This window comes from Cebus imitator, unplaced genomic scaffold (genome assembly GCF_001604975.1).
Source record: "Cebus imitator isolate Cc_AM_T3 unplaced genomic scaffold, Cebus_imitator-1.0 Scaffold275, whole genome shotgun sequence".
Lineage (NCBI taxonomy): Eukaryota > Metazoa > Chordata > Mammalia > Primates > Cebidae > Cebus > Cebus imitator.
This window is the reverse complement of record NW_016107590.1, coordinates 1,047,809-1,068,309: the sequence shown is the minus strand read 5'-3', so window position 1 is coordinate 1,068,309 and position 20,501 is coordinate 1,047,809. Positions and strand designations below refer to the sequence as shown.

Sequence of the window (20,501 nt, the reverse complement as noted above, 5' to 3'; positions counted from 1 at the left end):
TAAAATCCTGTTCTAATTTTGTGACTTTTAATAAGATACTGTCAGGTTTGTTCCCTCCTCCCTCCACGTTAGATGCTGCATTTTCTTATTAAATTTATTTGTGAGTATTTTGTAATTTTTTAAAATTTTCATTTCTGCCTCCAATTGGGTATTTCTAGTTGAAGAAAAAACTTGCTTTTGAACATTTACTTTTAAATTTATTCATACTACCAAACTTTTAAGGTAATTTTAATATTGTTTTTGGCAAACTCTGGAGTTATTTCATTATACTATCATATCATCTACAAATACATGTTAGTCTTTTCTTTTTAATATTTATAATGATTATTTTATTTCCTTGAATTATTGCATAAATTTGAACCTCCAAATTAATGTTGACAAACTGCAGTGAAAGTAAAAATCCCTGTCTTGTTCCCAAGTTTATTGGAAGTAGCTTCAGTATAGCTTCATGTTTGCTGTTTGTTTTTAGTAAATTGTTTTCTTCATTCTCAGTTTTTTAAATTCCCTTTCTTAATTAAAAACTTTTGCTAATAGTAGCCACTTAATTTCATTAAATGCTTTTTTGTCTTTTGCTAACATAATTCCATATTTTTCCTTTAATTTTTTCATGCTATGAATTTTTCAAACCCTTAGTACGTAGTTTTCATAACATGCAATTGGGGTACTCAGAAAGATTTTGTAACTGAAATCCTAGTTTTAGGTTGTATTTTGGATAGATTAGGCTATTAGATAATTTCTGGATCCATGTAACATCTTATTATAGATAAATGAGTTGGATAGGAGAGGCACAAGGCCAAGCACAATCTTAATAATAGTTTTTTGTCATATTTTAGGGTACTAAAATGTCAATAAAATTATTTTCTTGCCATCTAGGGATTTAAGTTTCAAATTAGAGGCAGCACAAGAACAAGAAACATACAAGGCTAATGAGCTTATACTTATTTCATCTGGAATACAGGGAAAGGGAATAACAGTTAATTTTCAGATAAATTTTTACATTTGAGCCAAGGAAGGTCAGGAGCCAGAGAAAGAGAAGGCAAGTAAAGAGAGAACTTGCTTCTCGACCTGCTGCTCTTGTAACTATTGTTTTTCTGATGAGCCAGTGACATGATTCCTGTTTTCAGCTGTCATCCCTGTGTGGGTTCTAGAGTTCACACACATACACACATACAAAGACAACAAACACACTTGTCACTATGAAAGGACAACAGTGAACGGCCATGAGGCAACCTGTGGCAGGAGCTGTGGGGAGAAAGGACTTGATGGACTGGGATCTTAACTTGCCACTTCCCTTGTTTTGAGAAGTCAGCGAAATTTGATCATTGAGGTTAGCTCAGAGGGCTGCTGGCCCTACCAGCCGGCAGAGCATTCCCAGGATGTGGGGACAGCCCTCCCGGCCAGAGGGAAATAAGAAATATCCAAACAGGCACCTTGTAGGCTGGCAGAGCAGCACATGGGATGCCCAAATAAAAAGCGTTAGGGTTTGTGGAAAGGTTGAGAGGATATTGTGGTGAGTAAATGTAATATGGCACAGTCAAGTAAGAGTGAAGAGGCGATGGTTTCCAGATCCTCAAAAAACTCCTTCTGAAGGGGTTAAAAAAGAGTTTTGAATGCTGATGGTGCTGCCCTAGAATTACCCTGGGCCCTGCAACAGCCTCGCATGGGCCCATGAACATGACTGGTGATCAGCGAGTGTTAGTTGGATGAAGGGATGTGTGAATCAGTGATGAACTTCCCAAAACAGCTCTGCCAAGTCTGTGTTCCATATTACCCTGAAGGTGAAGATAAATGGGGGTGAAAGGAGGTGAGGTCAAAAATTATAGACAGGAATTGGGGGAATGCAGCATTGGTCGTCAATGGAGGAACTCTTTCCTGTGTCTAGGAGCGTGGAAATGTTGGCTGTTTCCAAGTGCTTTTTATATTTCCCCCAGAGCAGCAGTTCCAGATGTTAGAAAGGTAGGCAGCTGATTCATAGATCCCAGGTTTAATGAGGAACGTGATTCTTTCACACTAAATCATGGTTTGGCCTAACTATTCCAATCACTCTAGGGAAGGACATGCTCAGAAGGACAGGCGTGAAAGCGGTACCTGTCACCCCTTACACGTTAACTCACTTCCTTTTTTCCTGAAGTTCACAATGACATGCAACATAATAATAGAAATGGTATTAAAACAAGTCTATAACCCTCATTGGTTTTGGAAAGTGATGTTTTAATACTTTATCTCTACTTAATGCTTATCCATTCTTACCAATTCCAAAACATTGCTTGAAATGTAAAAAAAATTAGAAACCCCAAATTTCCATATTTCTACTGTGGCTGATCTTTATTGCTGCTATATCTTTATTACTTTTCTGCTCTCTGTCCTAAGAAAATGCATTTCCTCTTTTACTGATTTCTGAGAGCTTTTCCTGTTCCATTTGGGATGACCCCAGAAGCAGCATTAAGGGCATGAAATTTGTTGGGAAATGGCGCTTCTTGAAGATAAAATGACCAAAAAGGAGATAAGACTGCTTAATAAAGACTTTGAATGCAGCCAATCAGAAAGACATCAGCTATTTTATGATTACGTTTATTTTCAAGATGGAAAATATATACTTTTAGAAAGATATCCTACCATTTTGCTTTGGTGGATAGAAATAAACCTACTATTATTAACAGAATTGTCTTACAAGTGTAACATTCACAAAAAATAAAGTGGGAATATGAACACAGCTTAAATAATGACTGCTTTAGTAAGTAAAATTCAAATAGGATTTTTTTGTTTTATATTTATAATACAAACTAGTAGTGTGTTTAATTGTAGGTTAGAAAGGTAAATATGGGTCAAGACCAGCTATTATAGATTTTATTTTTCCTGAGAAAGGAAGTCTGCCAAGATATGATAAAATATACACACTGGTTCCCTGTAATTTGGTAACAGATACTTTCCCAGGCTTCCCATCTATACCACTTGGAACCACTTTTAAAGCTGTGCTTTTTACCAAGTTGAAATCATGAAGATAGGTCAAAACTTAAAATTTGGGTTTGTTTTCAAATTCTTTTGGGAGAGAGAAGTGATATTATTTATCTTTATCTTTTTTCCTTTTGGTACTGATTTGCAAGAAAATCTAACAGACAGGTTGAAAAGTTGTCTTGTCAGCCTTCGGTAGGAGCCAGGATGAGACCAAATTATTGTACCTAAGCATTTCTTTCTTTGAAGTTTACATCTTCAAGGAATAAACTAAATGACTTGGCTTATTGACGCTTCTTAAAGGTTGAAAATAAAGAGCACTTTTATTTTAAAAAATATACTCTGGTCCAAAAATAGGTTTACCCATGTATAACTTTTAGGCACACATTTTATTTTATGCTGAGTATTATTAGTTCAATTACCATAACTTTTCTAATGGTTTGTTGAAGGTTTCCTGTTGACAAATACACCTGAAGATGTCTAGAATCTGTGAAACTAAATTTACACGAGATTCTTTTCCTTGTCTCCATCATATTAAATATATGCTAGAGCCAGAGGTAACCAGAAAAGTATTGAAGGGGGCTGGTCCAAGTGGCTCATCCCCATAATCCCAACGCTTTGGGAGGCTGAAGTGGGAGGATCACTTGAGTCTTGGAGTTTGAAACCAGCCTGGGTAACATAGCAAGACCTTGCCTTTACAAAAAATTTAAAAATTAGCCTGGCATGGTGTTGAGTGCCTGTGGTCCTAGGTACTCAGGAGGCAGAGGTGGGAGGGTCACTTGAGTCCAGGAGTTTGAGGTTACAGTGAGCTATGATGGCACCACTGCACTTCAGTCTGGGTGACAGAGGCAGACCCTGTCTTCCCCCTCAAAAAATTATCAAGATTTGTCCTCTACACTGAAATAGAATTCCTCCCACCCTGGTATTGTTACTTGTTGCACCCTATCATTAAAAATATGCAAAGCTTTGTGGAAACAGTATTTCTTTGAAGTATGTTTCTTTTCTGTTTCTTTTAAGTGTGCTTGAATTTGTTATTATGCCTTGCTGCTCACATTATACAGATCTAAAAAATGCAAGGCTGACCTACATTTTTTACTCTGGTTCTGGCCTGACTTAAGAGCCACATGGGAAGTGGCTGCCCAGACAAAGTGTACCCTTCTTGCGGCAAGTACTGGGCTGGGTGAAGCCCTGTCTCCCTCTCCCTTGGCAGAAAGCTCGCCTTCTGCCGCAGAGAGCCAGTCACCTGGCTTAGTCAAAAAGGAACTTGGCTAGTCTAACTATTTGTGCTTTCCATGGAGCAATGAAAGATCATTTTCTCTTTTCTATCATGATTCCCTCTAGCAACTCAGCTTCCCACCTCATTCACCTTACCTAGAGCATACCCCTTCTCCTGGGCAGAGCTCCAATGCCATTTTTAAGAAGACAATAAAGTGAATTTTTGACGGCTGATCTTTACTCCTTGTCATTTGCAGCCCTTCTTCCCTACAGAGGGCAAAACCTCACTAGCCAATCATTTTGTGTTAGAAAACTCCAAGCTTTTCTACTGGCAGGCACTTCTCACGTTGGAATCCAGGACATCTGATTTTGGTAGCTCAGAGTTTCCCAAATCTAAAAAGGACTTGGCTTATTAGTTACAGAACTTTCTAACTGAGGAGTAATGATGATTATCATTCAGCTTTGAACAAGAGTAGAAACATGGCTAAGATTAAAAATTAATGTCCACATGAAAGCCAAGAGAATTAAAAGTTAGTTCAAATTTGACACAAAGTTTTCTCTTTGGAATCAGGAAAGTATGTTTTGAAATGTCACAATTATGTACTGGGACTAACATTTGAAAATTTCTTTTCTCATTTTCTTAGCATCCGCTAAAGTGCTATGTAACTTTGGCAGATACTAAGTGTAAACATGTCTCATGTGCTAAGCTCATATTTTGATTTTGGTTTCATCTTTTGTTGTTGTTGTTATTTATTTCGTTTTTGTTTTCTACAGGTCATGCTGCTGTTAACACTATATGTAGCCAGACTAATGCATCTTAATGCTTTTCATCCCTGCAATGGGACAATCACTAAATAATTGCCAGAGCAAAAAGCCGTTCAATTTGTGCATAACAAAGCCATTCTGAATCAACCATTTATTTTCGCATGGCACTAACTAATCTTTCTCCTTGCTCCTGCCTCTTGCTTGGTAGGTGCCAAGATGAGTGTCCTGTTGGGACCTATGGTGCTCGCTGTGCTGAAGCCTGCCAGTGTGTCAATGGAGGGAAGTGTTATCACGTGAGTGGTGCGTGCCTCTGCGAAGCAGGCTTTGCGGGCGAGCACTGTGAGGCACGCGTGTGTCCCGAGGGGCTCTACGGCATCCAATGTGACAAACGGTGCCCCTGCCACCTGGACAACACTCATAGGTGAGTGTCGGCTTCCCTGGAAGGACATGTCCTATCAAAGTTTAACTTCGGTTTTCAGGATTTGGAAGGAGACATTGATAGAGTGGTTCTCATCCCAGTCCCCTTCCTGCCTCTAGGCTATTCTGGGCAGGGAACGCTAAGTAAGGGAAGACTTTTTAACTTAATGAGTGATGGTCTACATCAGAGGTGCTAAAATTGTTTAATGGTCACTGGTGGATATCAAATTCTATTCTCTATTAATGACCACTGATAAAAACGAAATTTGCTGAGGTTAGTAGAACTTTCCCCTAAGCAAGGGATTCTGTGACATTCCCTTAGAAGCAAAGATGCGATGAGAGACAAGGAGTTCAGCCAAGTTTAGTATGCAAAAATATCATAAAATGATTCTTACTGCAGCATATTTTATTTGACAGCACATCTGTGGAAGAAAAAAAAAGGCTAGAGAGAGGAAGTGTACTGGTGGAAGTTTTGTGGAAATGCTTCACATGTGGCTGTCACATGTGAAATATCTCTTTTGAATTGATTACTGTGACATAGAACTCACAAGGGACTTTTAGCTCAAAAGCCTCTCGAAGAATTTGAGAACAGGAAACCATGATCCCACCCACCCTACTGTACATTGTCTGCCCTGAAAATATCTTCTTACCCCTGTTTCTTCTTTACCTACCTCAGGGACTAGATACACATAACTTAGAATTCTGGACCTCCTTTGCAGACTGCTGGAAAAGCTGAGTTTGACAAAAATGTAGCGTATTATGTAGCAGTTCATATCTTACCAGAATGACTTTTATTTGCATTCAGCACAACAGTTACTTCATTTATACTTCTGAAAGATAACTTGTAGCCACATCAAATCCCAAATACACAAAAGTTAAAAGTAAACAAAAGCATGTGGTTGGTCTCTTCTTTAAACCATTGTTATTATTATTGTCAGTAACCAAAATATAGAGTTTGCACTCAGTGTGTGTGTGCATGTGTATGTATGCTGGAATACATTTTAGTGGAACATATCAAAGAAATGTATTGACAATATGATTCAACTAACTTTGTAAGCCACATTAGTCATTTTGGTTTTCTTCATTGGAAAATACTGTTTTTCTTTACATGAAAAGTTTATGTAAATATTTGGGGGAATAAAAATGAATAATCTCCACAGGGTTTTGTTTTTCAAAAGTAAGCCTCATATAGTGACGACTAAGAACATTACACCAGTATGCTGTTTCATTGTATATAGAGACAACTGAAATCAAATGGAATAATAAATCTATGCAAAGGAAGAGCTGTGCTATCAGAAGAATTAGAGAAGCAGAGAGCATGCTGGTTTTGTTGGATTGGATACCATGTTAGTAGTGGCAAGGTGCAAAGTGGAGAATTATTTAATTGATGGCAAAACTGTGGTAATTTTGACATAGGTCGTATGCACCTAAACATGTATGTGCTAACAAAGAAGTACATGACATTGACAATTTCATAGATCAGTAACACTAAAATCTATCTAATAATGTATACCAAATAATCAGAATAATTATTTAAAAATCAGCCTTTTCATGATTTTGTAAATCATGAAAGGTATTTTTAAAAATTAGCTTTTACACATTTCTATTAAAACAAATTTAATGTTGATTATATGACTCTATCTTATTGAATTCATCATTGGAGCCATCTGTCTAATTCTTATATCATGAACTTCCACATGTAAAATTTCTGGAAGGCCAAGATCCCTTCAAACCAAAAGGCATAGAGTCCCTGTATTAATTGAAACTCTAGTTTGTTCACATTATCATTTATCAAGCAAGTGGAGCTTTGCTGTTACATAACTTATGATGTACTAAAGCCTTTCATTATAATTAATGAGATAACAAATATGATGTAAATTAATAATGTGCATCGTCTTTAGGTACATACTGAGTTCTGTGGATATACACATTGACATATATTGTAGCCCTATAGTTGGGTAAGGGTTTGTATCAGGTAGCTTTTGTTGCATTAATAAAAAAGCAACTACCCCAAACCTAATGACATAAAATAACATTTATTAACTGATAATTTTTTGCTTGACTATGTGGGCTAGGCTCAGCCTGGTGGTTCTTCTGCTGGTCTCCCTGTGTTCAGCTGAGAGATCAGCTGGAGGCTGATTGGTCCTGGATATCCTCACTCACCTGTCTGGCATTTGGGTGGGTGAGAGGGGTGACTGAACCATGCATCTCCAGGATCTAGCAGGCTAGCCTGGGTTTTTCACATGGTAACTGGCTTCTAAAAGCAATAGAAGACAGGACAGACCCCAATGTACAAACAGTTTTTAAGCCTTTGGTTGTGTCTTGTTTGCTAATGTCCCTTTAGATAAGGCAAGTCAACTAACCAAGTCCAGATTCAATATACTCCACCTCTTGATGGGAGGTGTTGCAAATAATTCGTAGCCATTTTTATTTTGCAATCTATCACAGGGTTGAAATGAATTTAAATATATTTATAAGTAATATTAGTATTTTAAACCTTAGCGCTATTATCGAGCCTAAAGACATTCACTGTGACCTGAACTTTTCAACTGAAAACTAACTGTTTTGATGGAAATGATTTTGAACAAGAAAATAAAATTTGAGATTTAATGATATTCCACTTGCAGTATAGAGAAATAGATTAGCTGCCATTGGTAATAAAGACATTTAATAGCCATGGACAAGCCGGATGTGACTATTTGCAAATATCACGTAATGGTCATTACATTTGAGCATTAATAACATCTAAGGAAATGAATAAAAGGAAGTTCAATGACTGTTTCAGCCAATATTATATAGTATTGGACTTTTGTGTAATTCAACTATTAAATCAAACACTTTCCTAGAATATTTGTATATGTTTATACTTTTGTTTTTTTCTAAACAAAGCAATCTGTTCTTTAGACGGAAAACGGGTAATGAGTATATCACCCTTCAGCCTCCAATCTGCTGCTCCTACATCAACACGTAAATCTCATTACCAATTAAGCTGCCTGCATGAGAACCCATCAAATGCCTCCAAAGTACTCTAGCTTCCTACATCTAATTACAAATTGCAGAATACTAATTTTGGTGTCAATCAATCTGAAAACCAGTGTGCCGCACTAACACTCACTGGGGGTCATTGAATATCAATTTCTCAGCCTGCCTCTTGCTTCAATTCATCATCCTCCAAATTGTCTATTTTCTTTAACATTTATGTCTACACCATGAATATTATTTTCTACTTTTTAATATAAATGTTAAGAAGATTTTTTAATACAATATGTTAAGAAGATAAGGTAGGCTACTCTAACCAATCCGTCAGTTGAAATATTTCGTTTCCTTTTATCAAATGTAAGGACTTACTGAAGTAAGCTTAAATTTTCCCTGTTTTTTTTTTTTTATTGTGTCTAGTATAATATTTTAAGTAGTTTTTTCTATAGATTTTTGAAGTAATTTTTCCCTGTTTTTTTTTTTTTTGTACAATACTTGTTTTTACTGATCCTGTTGACCCCTTTATATGTGCCAAATCCTAAATTTTAGCAATTCTCCTTCATGTCTGGTCCCCTTAGCAGGCTGTTAGAAAACCTCCTCTTTCTTTGGTATAAAAACAAACCTGGGTTCAAGTTTGATTCTGCCACTACCTGTATGAGACTTTGAATAAATAATTTACCCTCTCTGGCCTCTATTTCCTCATTTGGAAAATGGGATCATATTTACCATCTAGGAAGGTTGTGCAGATTGAACTAAATAGTGCTCAGCACATTGCTGAGACTTACTCAGTGCTCAGTAAATGCTGTCTCCTTACAATATCATCACAAACATGGTGACATTAATGAGTTGTTCCCTGTGATTAATGGCTATTTCCTTTCAGCCGAGACTTTGACATTTTAAAAACTAATTTTAGAGGAAATCTTCCCCTTTGTATATATATATACTCAGTATAACTTAACATTGTTTGGTGACTCTGAGATGTAAAGGAGAAGTAGATTAATGTGGGAATGCCAGATCTCTGGAATCACATCCACTCTGGATCACCTGTGGCATTTTCACTTATTCAGTCAGCACATACTGTGGACCTACCATGTGCTGGTGAAAGGTAGCAAAACAGATTTAATTCTTGCCCTCTTGGAACTCACAGTGCTTCTAGAAGGGAAGGAAGACATTAAAGGACTGGAAAATAAGCATAGGATATAGATTGTGATAAGCGAGACGAGAAGAAGGAACAGGGTGCTGAGGAAGAGTGTCAGTGGAGACACCTGACTTAAATTTGGGTGGTCAGGGAAGGCCTCTTTGAGGAAGTTATGTTTAAGCTGAGGCTGGAAAGACAAACTGGAGAGATAGGCAGAGAGTAAGGAAACTGCATCCTAGGAATATGAAATAGCCATGTGGAGGCCCTTAAGTTGAAAAAAACATGATGCTTTTACAAACTAGAAGAAATCCAATGTGGTCAGGCATGGCAATAAAGGGAGAATAACGATGAAAGAAGAGGTTGAGGAGTAGGCAGTGGCCAGATGACAAGGCCCTGTGGGCTGTGTTTAGGGTGATTGTGTATCAGGTTTCACAAGGACAGTCTGGTTTAGGCCTCTTGTCCTAGTATAATTATTAGCAGCTCTCTCTTCACTCTTAAAAATGCCCTGGTTTAGACAATAAATTGTATAGTCACCGTAGCTATGTTAAACAGTCCAGATTTTGTTCCAAGGGTGGTGGGGAGCCTTTGCTGAGTTTTAAGAAGGAGAATGATATGAGTTATTCTTTAGGTGGTAAGGCATGGGTGGATGCAGGCAACACAGTTGGAAGGCTTTCAGAAGGTGAGGAGGTAGATGGCATCGGCTGGAGCAGAATGAGGACAGTGAGGATGAGGGGATGAATCAGAATATATTTTGGAGTTACAATGGTTAAATTCTAGTGATGAGGCAGAAAGAGTTATCAAGAATAACTCCCAGGCCAGGCACGGTGACTCACACTTATAATCCCAGCACTTTGGGAGGCCAAGCAGGCAGATCACTTGACGTCAGGAGTTTGAGACCAGCCTGGCCAAAATGAAACTCCATCTCTACTAAAAAAATACAAAAATTAGCTGGGCAAGGGGCACACACCTGTAATCCCAGCTAGTCTGGGGGCTGAGCCAGGAGAAACAACAGAGGTTGTAGCGAGCTGAGATTGCCCCACTGCACTCCAGCCTGGGTGACAGAGAGAGATTCCATCTCAAANAAAGAAAGAAAGAAGAAAGAGAGAAAGAGAAAGAAAGAAAAGAGAAAGAAAGAAAAAATGAAAAGAGAGAAAAAAAGAATAACTCCGAGATAAACTAAGTGACTGGTGGTGCTATTTAGGGAAATTTGGACAATTGGAGGTAGATACTGAGGGGGAAGAACAAGGGCTTCGTTTTTGACATGTTAAGTTTGAGATGTCATGGAGATGCCAGGTGATTGCTCAAGGATAAGTGATTGGCCCAAGGATAATAGAAGATCGGCAGACTTGAATAGATCTAAGTAGATCTAAGGAGATCTGAGACTCACACTCTGGTCTTGTGAATCTAAACCTATACCCAAGAAACCACTTCTTATGTAAAACTGTACTTAGTTATTCTTCATGCCATGTTTTCTGAGTGTTTGGTGAATTTCTAGGCCTTTGCCTATGAACACTAAGGTGCAGCAGGGGTCTAAAAGTATTTTTAAATAAAATTCTGAAAATGAGCACCAAATCATCCAACCCACAGACATTTTCTGAACAAAGAGGAGGAGGAATATAGGCTATGAGATTGTGGGGCATGGCTACTGAGACCCTCACATGTCAGACTAGGACATCAGGCCCAGGGGGGTTGTACGCTTTCACTGAGGCTACCCAGGTAGTGGAAGAACTGGGATTGCATCCTCAGTCTTCATCCCTCTCAGGCGGTCATTCTTGCCAAGAGTTGAAAATCTATGAACAGTCCTCTGATGAGAGGTCATTTAGCAAATGTCTGGTACGACAGAGGTGTTTGTTGTTGGCCCTAGTTAAAGGGAAGGTTTTAGCTGTATCAGGTGAGGAAGACCATCTTTAAATAGTCTTCGAATTGTCAGCAGAGCTAGTTTGATTATTAAGATTTTCTCATGGTGAGAAGCACATGTGTTTTGAGCCAGCATGCCACAGAGGGCCCCATTGTGTCAACTCAGCATGCATTTCAGCACAGCTGATATGTCCATTTGCTATGGAGCAACAGCTGGTTGCCTGGCAGGCCAATGCGGCTGCTGTTTCAGGTGGAGACAGCTGCTTGCTACCAGGTATAGGGAACTGAAAGGAGAAACAGGCTGATGAGGCCACTGCTTTTGGTATTCCTGGGACATCATACTAGTTAACTGGTTTGGTATTGTCTGTTGGATGGAATTTTTTTTTAGCTCTTCTCATAGAGTTGACCACTTACAAAATTAGTGCGGTCAATTTAAGTGAATTAAAAAGAATTTCAGACAAAAGGATGTGGTTTTAATAGTCATCCTGCTAGAGATGATGCTGATTTCATACATTTCTGTAGTACCCATCAGGTTTCAACTAATCAAGCTTGGGAATGAAGTTTGAATTATTGTGCATGGGATTACCCACACATTTAGTGATCATTGCTAAAGCAACATTTGCACAGAAGTTGGGTGTCATGTTTACCCCAAAGTGACTTGCTTCTTTCATCCATGTCTCTCAGCTGTCACCCCATGTCTGGAGAGTGTGCCTGCAAGCCGGGCTGGTCAGGACTCTACTGTAATGAGACATGCTCTCCTGGATTCTACGGGGAAGCTTGCCAGCAGATCTGCAGCTGTCAAAATGGGGCAGACTGTGACAGTGTGACTGGAAAGTGCACCTGTGCCCCAGGATTCAAAGTGAGTGACTAGGGCTCTGGAGGAAGAAGTGGGGAGCAATGTGGGGTATCTTACATCGTGATTTATATGACCTTTGGTGAAATACAGTGAGTGTGCTAAAGTCATCCACATCATTGAGAGAGAGAAAATGAGGAGAAAAATACTAATAGAGATATAAGGAATTACCTTAGTATAATGACTGGGAAAGCTGGTAAAACTATAAATGTGGCATCAATTTTTAATATAAATATATGTCAGAAAGTATAAAATACTATAATTATTCCTTAAGTAATTTATTATATTGTGTTTTATAGGTGACAATTAAGTTACTTTTCCAAGTAGATTACTGTTATTGTTGACAGCTCTTGTTTCTAATTCCATGAAATTTGAAGACACATCGAATTAGCATTTATAATGTGTTTACATTCTGTAGTTAGCAGTACATAAGTTTTTAGGTCCCTTTGAAAATCCAGACCCTATAAATATGCCTATATGCTAATAGAGCAGAATTTTTCTTACAGCTTCTAAGATTTCATAGTGATAGGCTAGGAATCTTTGCTTTAAAGGAGAATGTGTTGTTCTTGAGCTCTTCCTTCCCATTTTAAAGAGAACATTGAACTATGAAGAATGTTGATGATTATTCCAGAGCACATAATGTAGAACTGGTGAATCATAAAGTCACAGAGCTGCGAGGATCTTTATAGGGTTTCCTAACCTATGTCATAACCCTTTGGTTCAGCCCTTGAATTAGCTTTGTCCTAATAGTCCCTTCTGTTTTGAAAGGAGCTGACCTCCGGTCACCTTTGGTAGCCTAATTCTATGTTTAATGCTCCCTGTCGGATAAAGTGAATCATGTTGCTGGCTGAATGTGTTCTGTTGCTTTGCTTTACCCACTAAAAATATTACATATTATATAAGGATGTCGCAGAAGGGTTGAGATCAAATGTATGGTTCATATTGGTGTTTATTTATTGAGCGTAATTTTACAGATACAGCTTATTTTTATATATCTACTTGTCTGAGCAAGGGCGAAGGATTTTATTGCTGTTTTGTTTTAGTTCTGCTATGAAGGCCAAACTAATGTAGGTGCAAGCTTTTTTGGATCCCGTTTAATAATATATCCTAAACATAGACCAGCTAGTATTGTCCTTAAATTTCTAAAATTTGTGTAGTGGTGACATTATAACAAATTTAAAAATATATAGTGTGTTAAAATTAGAGAGGAAGTATAATTAGCATTGCCAAGATATATTTTTGTTTATTTGTGTTGGCCTTATTTCAGCTGGCAAAATTGAACGCATTTTACTACTTGTGCCTGTCTAGGGAATTGACTGCTCTACCCCATGCCCTCTGGGAACCTATGGGATAAACTGTTCCTCTCGCTGTGGCTGTAAAAATGATGCAGTCTGCTCTCCTGTGGACGGGTCTTGTACTTGCAGGGCAGGTAAGAATTGGTAAATAAGTCTTTAATTTGATCCTGGTCACGTTATCTCCTAAAGACACACAAAAGAAAGAAACCTTAACCAGGGTTCTAGCTCCAGTTGCACCAAAATTCGGTGTCTGCCTTCTGCAAGTCCCTCATCTACTGTGGCCTGGAATGCTTTTCTGAATCAAGGGAAGAGGCTCATGTTAGATGATCTCTGAAGTCACTGCCAGCTCCAAAAGTCTGTGAGTCTGTGCACTTTTAGGAAGAGTAAACAAGCAGACATGTGTTGATGCTTCTAAATTGACTGGCTTGGAGTCATGACAAGAAACGCAGCCAAGCACCAATTTTATATGAGCACCAGAATGTGTTCATCCTCCAGGATCCAGGATACACACTGTAGCTGGTTAATGGGGTTCTGCCTTAAAGATGGCATTGTGTTTTCAAGCAGAATCCTTCATCTCCCTTCCATCTAAATATTTCACTTTCCTGATCTGACCAAAACTCAGGATTCCACGGTGTGCATCACTGCCTGTTAAAGGTGCTCTGACTCTATATCTCTTCCTCAATAGCCTACTAGTATTTCACAGTGTTGGCATCCCTAACAGATCACACAGCACACATGGCTGTTTGGGTCCTCAGGGGTGCCTTTTGTTCATTTCTGATGGGGGCCTAACTTGGCAGAACCAATGCTGTCTGCTGCTGTGGCTGGGGCTGGGAGGCACGGTTGTGCATCTCCAAGGTGTTTCTAAAGAGAAACGTGGCTTGGAAAGGGTCAGCAAGGCTCCCTGCTACCTTCATTGGCTCACTTGCTCTGGCATTCTTGTCGCACAGGATGGCACGGGGTGGACTGCTCCATCAGATGTCCCAGTGGCACATGGGGCTTTGGCTGTAACTTAACATGCCAGTGCCTCAATGGGGGAGCCTGCAACACCCTGGACGGAACCTGCACGTGTGCACCTGGGTGGCGTGGGAAGAAATGCGAACTTCACTGCCAGGTATGCGAATCAGTGCCCTGATGGAAAATGCCTACGAGGAGTTGATGCCATAGAGTTGGCTTCTTTTTGCAGTTTTCCTGACTTAAAGTGGCTCAGTGTGAACCAGACTTTGGTAACTATTGGAAGAACCGAGGTGTTTGGATTCAAACTGGATATAGGATTGGAAAAGGGATAGACATGGAAACTGGTTAGATAGGCTCTGTGAGAATTTATTCCTTCTTTTCCTTCATCTTACTCAGTTTCCTCAACCCCCACCCTTTATTTTTTGTTTCTTAAACACCCGTCTCTTGGTGGCAGCCAGTGAACAGCACTGGTCAAACACTCAATGTATGCCTGTCAACTTTCCAAATATTTTGTTTCCATTATCATGGAAATCCCCCTGCCTTTAGGGTGGAAAGTAGCAGGGAGTTGAAAGGAGAGGTGATTGATGTCACAGAAATGCTCATGGAAGTGTTGAAAGGTTTAGAAACAGCATCTTTTAACATAAGTATCTCTGGAACCATAAGAATCTCCTAAGATGTCTCTATAGCTCACTCTATTCCCTTGACCTACTTTGGAGATACATGTCATTAGAAATCTCATATTGCATCTACTTCAGGCTGTCAGGGAGTGCAAATGGGAAGCGCATTCTGGAGTAAGCTGCTGATAGTTCTTTTCCATCACTCTTCCTACAGCAATTCTTTTCTCCTGAGCCATTAGGCATTTTCTCTGTGGTGTGTGTTCTCTGCCTCCAGGACATCGTTTGATGGCAAGATAACAGTGTAACCCCCTGAACCGGGCCCCTTGAGAAGGACCTTCCACAATGCTCTTCTCTCTCTGGGCTTCCTCCTAAGTACAACCCACTTCCCAAAGTAGAGAGGATCCCACTCATGGATATTCCATGCCTTCAAACCCCTAGGACAGAGTTGTCAGCTTTGTTGCCTCTCATCAGACTAGTGAAATTAATCAGTACTTGGGGAGGAGCTTGAGGTCACTTTTTACTCCCTGTCTGATTGTAGACAAAGCAAAACCCCTGGCACAATCTCTTTTCATACCTTAGAGGAGTTAGCCAACCAGTGAAGGCTGAGGGTTTAGTGGTTCATATCATGACAAAGCTAAATCCTGTGCAGCTCTATCAAACATTGGTGGGGCCTAAAAAATGATTTTCTTTTTCTTATTTTAACAAGTTCTAGACAAATAATTATTCATCTAGCACCCACTACCTGTCTATGCTGGTGCCTACGTTCCTCTTCCATGGTAACTCTGCACCCTGTTTTTCTTAGTGCTTGGGTGGTGCTTGGGAGGCATGTAGTGCCTCCCTCAATTTTCAGGATCTGGGGTGAAAGAGCTGAACTTTCCATCCTTTCCTCACAAGCAAAATGATCATGTCCCCGAAGAGTCTTGTCTCCATCAGACCATCCACACTGATGTGCATGTGAAAAATATAAAAGATCTGGAAGAGGATGAGTGAGCAGGTGTGTTGACTCATACTTAGGATTGTGAGTCAGAATACTTTGTGTGGCTTAGACTTCTTCCTGAAAAGCAGGATAATAATTCGAAAAAAGTAACAAAAGATCTTCATTTTTCTTGACAGTACCCTGTATCTCACTGGCAACTTATGGCAATGAACTTAAATTCAATTAAAACTATAATTTTTAAAAATTAGTTTATGATTAAAACATTTTAAATTATAAAATTATAGTTTTAAAAGTATAATTTTAGAGCATTTTTGTGTGGGTCAGCATCATTTTTGTGTGGGTCATTCTCTCTTTTCACTAAAGAATCAAATACGTTATAGGGGACACTGATCTATTTTGTAAAATCCTTTAGGAACAAAAGAAAATATGAGTTGTAGCTTATAGGATAAACTTCTTTTAAATACTTGGCATTTTTACATATATTTGCATATATAAATATCAGTGTGTTGGCATGATTAGCTTCACCATGTATGTGTCTCAACCGTTGTGTCAGGCAAAAACAGGGGTTTGAGTAACTTTAAAACCCTGATTTCCTGGAGCGGATATTCTGGGGACTAAGAAGACATAGAAAGAGGTGATTAAGATGCGTCCCTCTAAGAAGTGTTTGGGACAGCAGGGTACTATATGCGAAATGGCCTTTTCCTCTCCTGTCATGGAATTTCCCAGGCCCTCATTGCTACCTTTGATGCTGTCTTCCATGCAGGATGGCACGTACGGGCTGAACTGTGCTGAGCGCTGTGACTGCAGCCACGCCGATGGCTGCCACCCTACCACGGGCCATTGCCGCTGCCTCCCAGGGTGGTCAGGTGAGAGCCAAGCTCCACTCATTGAAAGGTGAAACCCACCAACTTAACACCTAGTGCTGTTCCTTGTTATTTCACAGAAACACACACGAGTCAACTTTTCCAAAAAAATGAAAATTCGATAAAGTTTCCAGTAAACTGAAACCTTTAATCTACAATCCAGGGCTGATGTTTTGTTGATTTGTGCAGGGGCAGTTCTCTTGACCTTACACATAAGGTCCAACTGTCAAAATTCAGGCCAGCAAGACGGGGAAAATGTGAATTGTTCTGAAGAGTTCAGCAAGACCACTGTGGTGTATTTTGAGCACTGAGGAAAGAATGATTGAAATAAACCCTAAAAATAAACAAGGGTCACCTTAGTGAGGCAAAAAAATACTCATATTAATATGGCAAGTATGCATATGCATATTATTGTATGCTTAATATGCAAATATTAAAATTTTCATTGCTAGAAGTAAAAGTTTTACAACTTTCTTTTTCTTATGATAATGTTTGGGTCACGAAAAATTCATAATATGATTGAGTAGAAATTCTCTAACCACAGGGTAGGAGTTTCTCCTTATTTATATGGCTTCATGGTTTCAGCCAGGAAGTTTATCAAGCTAAAAATGTCCTGAAAGAAGGAGTTTTTATTCATGCTATACAGACTTGCTAAGATATTTAGTGCCATCTTCCAAATAACATGAGCAAAAACATTGTTGTTTTTCTAGGATGATATATTCCCACCAGTAATGTATGAGGGTTCCATTTTATTCATATCCTCACCAACACTTGTTGTTATCTGACTTTTTGATTCTAGCCATCCCAGTCAGTGTTCGGTGGTATCTCATTGTGGTTTTGCTTTCCATTTCCATGGTGGCTAATGAGCTACCCACAGACCCAAGGCCTCCCTAACCATGTGGTTACATCTTGACTTGCAAAACCAGACATAATTCTGACTTCACAACAGGAAATTCTGCCTTTCAATGTTTCTGCTTGGCTCTTCATCCCCAAATGTGAAAACTGCATCACACTAGGAATCAAACCAGATTTTGTGACTTTACTAGGGTTCTTGAAGTTCTCAAATGGAGCGATTGATACTAATTTCTCAATGACCACAGTGAAGCAAAATAACATTTTTAACCTTCTGGCAAATTCAGAACTTTCCTAACAGGGGGAACCACATCATTTGTTTTGTACAACACTCCACCAAATCTACTTTTGTCTTATGAACGTAGAAAGGATGTGAGGTGTTCCCGAACACAACAGTCACTGCTCAAGTGTCCACCTGATTTGATGATTTAGAACCAGTCCGTGAAAGGCACATTCTAGTGTACACAAGAAGAGCAAGAATTGTGATTTGGCCTGGAGCCAGCCGGAAAATGTGTTAGTTGCATTCCACAGTCTGGGTCATGGGGTAAGACAAATTATGCCATCTGGCCTTAGACCTATCAAGCTCCTACGGGAATGCAGTGGCCTTGTCACACAATGTAATCTTGTAATCCTCTGTCCATCTGTGACCGGCCTGTTTCTCTAAAAGGGAAGACCACTGCTTCATGTTGCTCTATTGCTTGTTGCCCACCATCTCTGCCACATGGCCTGTCAGTCATGATTGCTCCTAGGCCAGCTAAGTTGCCCCAGTGTCTCATTTCTGGGTCTTCTGTGTGGGCTGTTGGTCTGTGAGCATCTGTCAATATCTAAGCCTGCTATGAGGTCATCCCCCACACTTACAGAATATACATTGTACACAAAAAACATATGTAGAGGAAAAGACAATTACTGAAATTCCAAAAGATACCTACAATTGGACCAAAAAACAATTGGCTTAGTTTTTTAAAGGAAAGAGCAACTTCTGTATATTATTTACAAAGGACATCATTTCATTGTCTGCACTGGACAGACTAATAAGTTTTTACCCATAAAATTATTTTGGGTTAGTACCTTGTAAGGACATTTCTGAATATGAAGAAGGTTTTGCTTTTCGTTTAGACACCAGGTTTAAGGCTGAAAAATAAACATAAGCCCAGGGAAGCAAGTAATTCTATTTCCTCTGATCTCAGTTGTTGACATTGCTGTAGGTGAAATATTAAGTATCCCTGGACAGGGCAGCAGTGTGTAGGGCAGGAGGTTTGTGTGTAGTGAGGCTTTTATGAATAAATCTGTGAAATCTGACACAGAACCCAGGGCTCTTCCCCTGACCAGATCAACAAGATGGCCTTAAGTCCTCCGTCAACTGTGGACATTGCGGTCAGGTAAATTTGGAGCCAGAGATAATGGTCAGGAGGGCCTTGTTCCTCTTTACAAAGGAATTGACATGACTATATTGAGGAAGTCTCACCCTAAGGTGACATGCCAAGGAAGTTGGCCTGATGTCTTATCACGTACTCACATCCACCATTGCTTATAACTACAACCCACTATGTAGCGTTTGACTGCCTAGGCTCTCAAAGGAACTGAGGCTTTTTTATTTCTGTTGTAATTGATAGTTCTTTTTCACCCAGTCATAAAATAAGTCCTCAAAATACACTGCTATGAAAAGTAACCAAATTAAAGTTGCATTTGACATTTTAGATCCTATTTCCAAAAGAAATATACCATTTTTTTCAAAAGAAAAGGCATGCACTTTTATTGTAGCGTGATTATTTAAAACCTTAATGTGTTGTCATTTTTAGCCAATAGACTATTTTACCAATAAGAGGCAGGTTGCGGTAGAAGAATGGGGGACAATGAAATACCATCCAGGGTTTAGGCTGCGTTGTTCGCTGCTTGTCCTACACCTCTGGCACACAGACGCATGCACACACACATCCACCCACACTGAAATTTCAGATGTCAATGAAATATAATTATGAGTGTGTGTGTGTGTACTTATGTATGTATATTTCCAGAGTAGTGGAGTGATGTGCTTTATAAAGTATTTTGCCAAAATTACAGAAACAGCCTGAAGTTTATGTCTTCTTTTCTGCTCTGACTTCAGTCAGCCAGAACACCCATTTGCTGAGCATTACAGCTAATCAAGATTGCATTCCAGCTGACTGGGAACATGTGCGGTCTCTAGCCTCGTTCCCAGCCCTGGCTAAGATCACTATCACCTGGGAACTCTTTGAACATGCATATTCCCAGTCCCCACCTCACACCTACTAAATGAGAATTTGGAAAGGGGCTGAGGAGGAGGAAGAGTATGGAACCTCTGCCCATCCCTAAAACACCTTTGACACAAATTTGGAAACAATTTGGAAATCCTTCAGGAGGCACTCCTTGACACATGAAGTGCAAGCTGGATTTCTGCCCCAACTTAACTCCTTGGCCAGGGGCTCTTGCATAGTGCACAACCTGCAAAACCTTACTTGGTGGCCCTGTCTGCCCTGGTGGCCCAGGCAGGCAGTGGCAGTTACTGGTCTGCATAGTGGCATCTGCTGTATCTTTAGTTATTGAAGAGCTTCGGATCTGGGGTCCATTTCTTTGACAGAAACCACATAATCAGTGGAAAATGAGGAGAGGAGGTTTAAGGATGTGTTTATGCCAGAATAAAAAAGTTAAATGCTTGGCCGGGCGCGGTAGCTCAAGCCTGTAATCCCAGCACTTTGGGAGGCCGAGGCGGGTGGATCACGAGGTCAAGAGATTGAGACCATCCTGGTCAACATGGTGAAACCCCGTCTCTACTAAAAATACAAAAAAAAATT

At 39.6% G+C, this 20,501-nt stretch overlaps 1 protein-coding gene across 1 annotated transcript in view; it reads left to right on the top strand.

Moving 5' to 3' along the window:
• The window catches only part of MEGF10 (multiple EGF like domains 10), a 131,148-nt gene that overhangs the window by 74,074 nt on the left and 36,573 nt on the right, over positions 1-20,501 (top strand). The window contains exons 8-12 of the mRNA XM_017500999.2: positions 5,141-5,353; positions 12,005-12,179; positions 13,482-13,602; positions 14,416-14,579; positions 16,740-16,842. Coding sequence (XP_017356488.1) covers positions 5,141-5,353; positions 12,005-12,179; positions 13,482-13,602; positions 14,416-14,579; positions 16,740-16,842 — 776 coding nt within the window. The remainder of the gene's footprint in view (positions 1-5,140; positions 5,354-12,004; positions 12,180-13,481; positions 13,603-14,415; positions 14,580-16,739; positions 16,843-20,501) is intronic.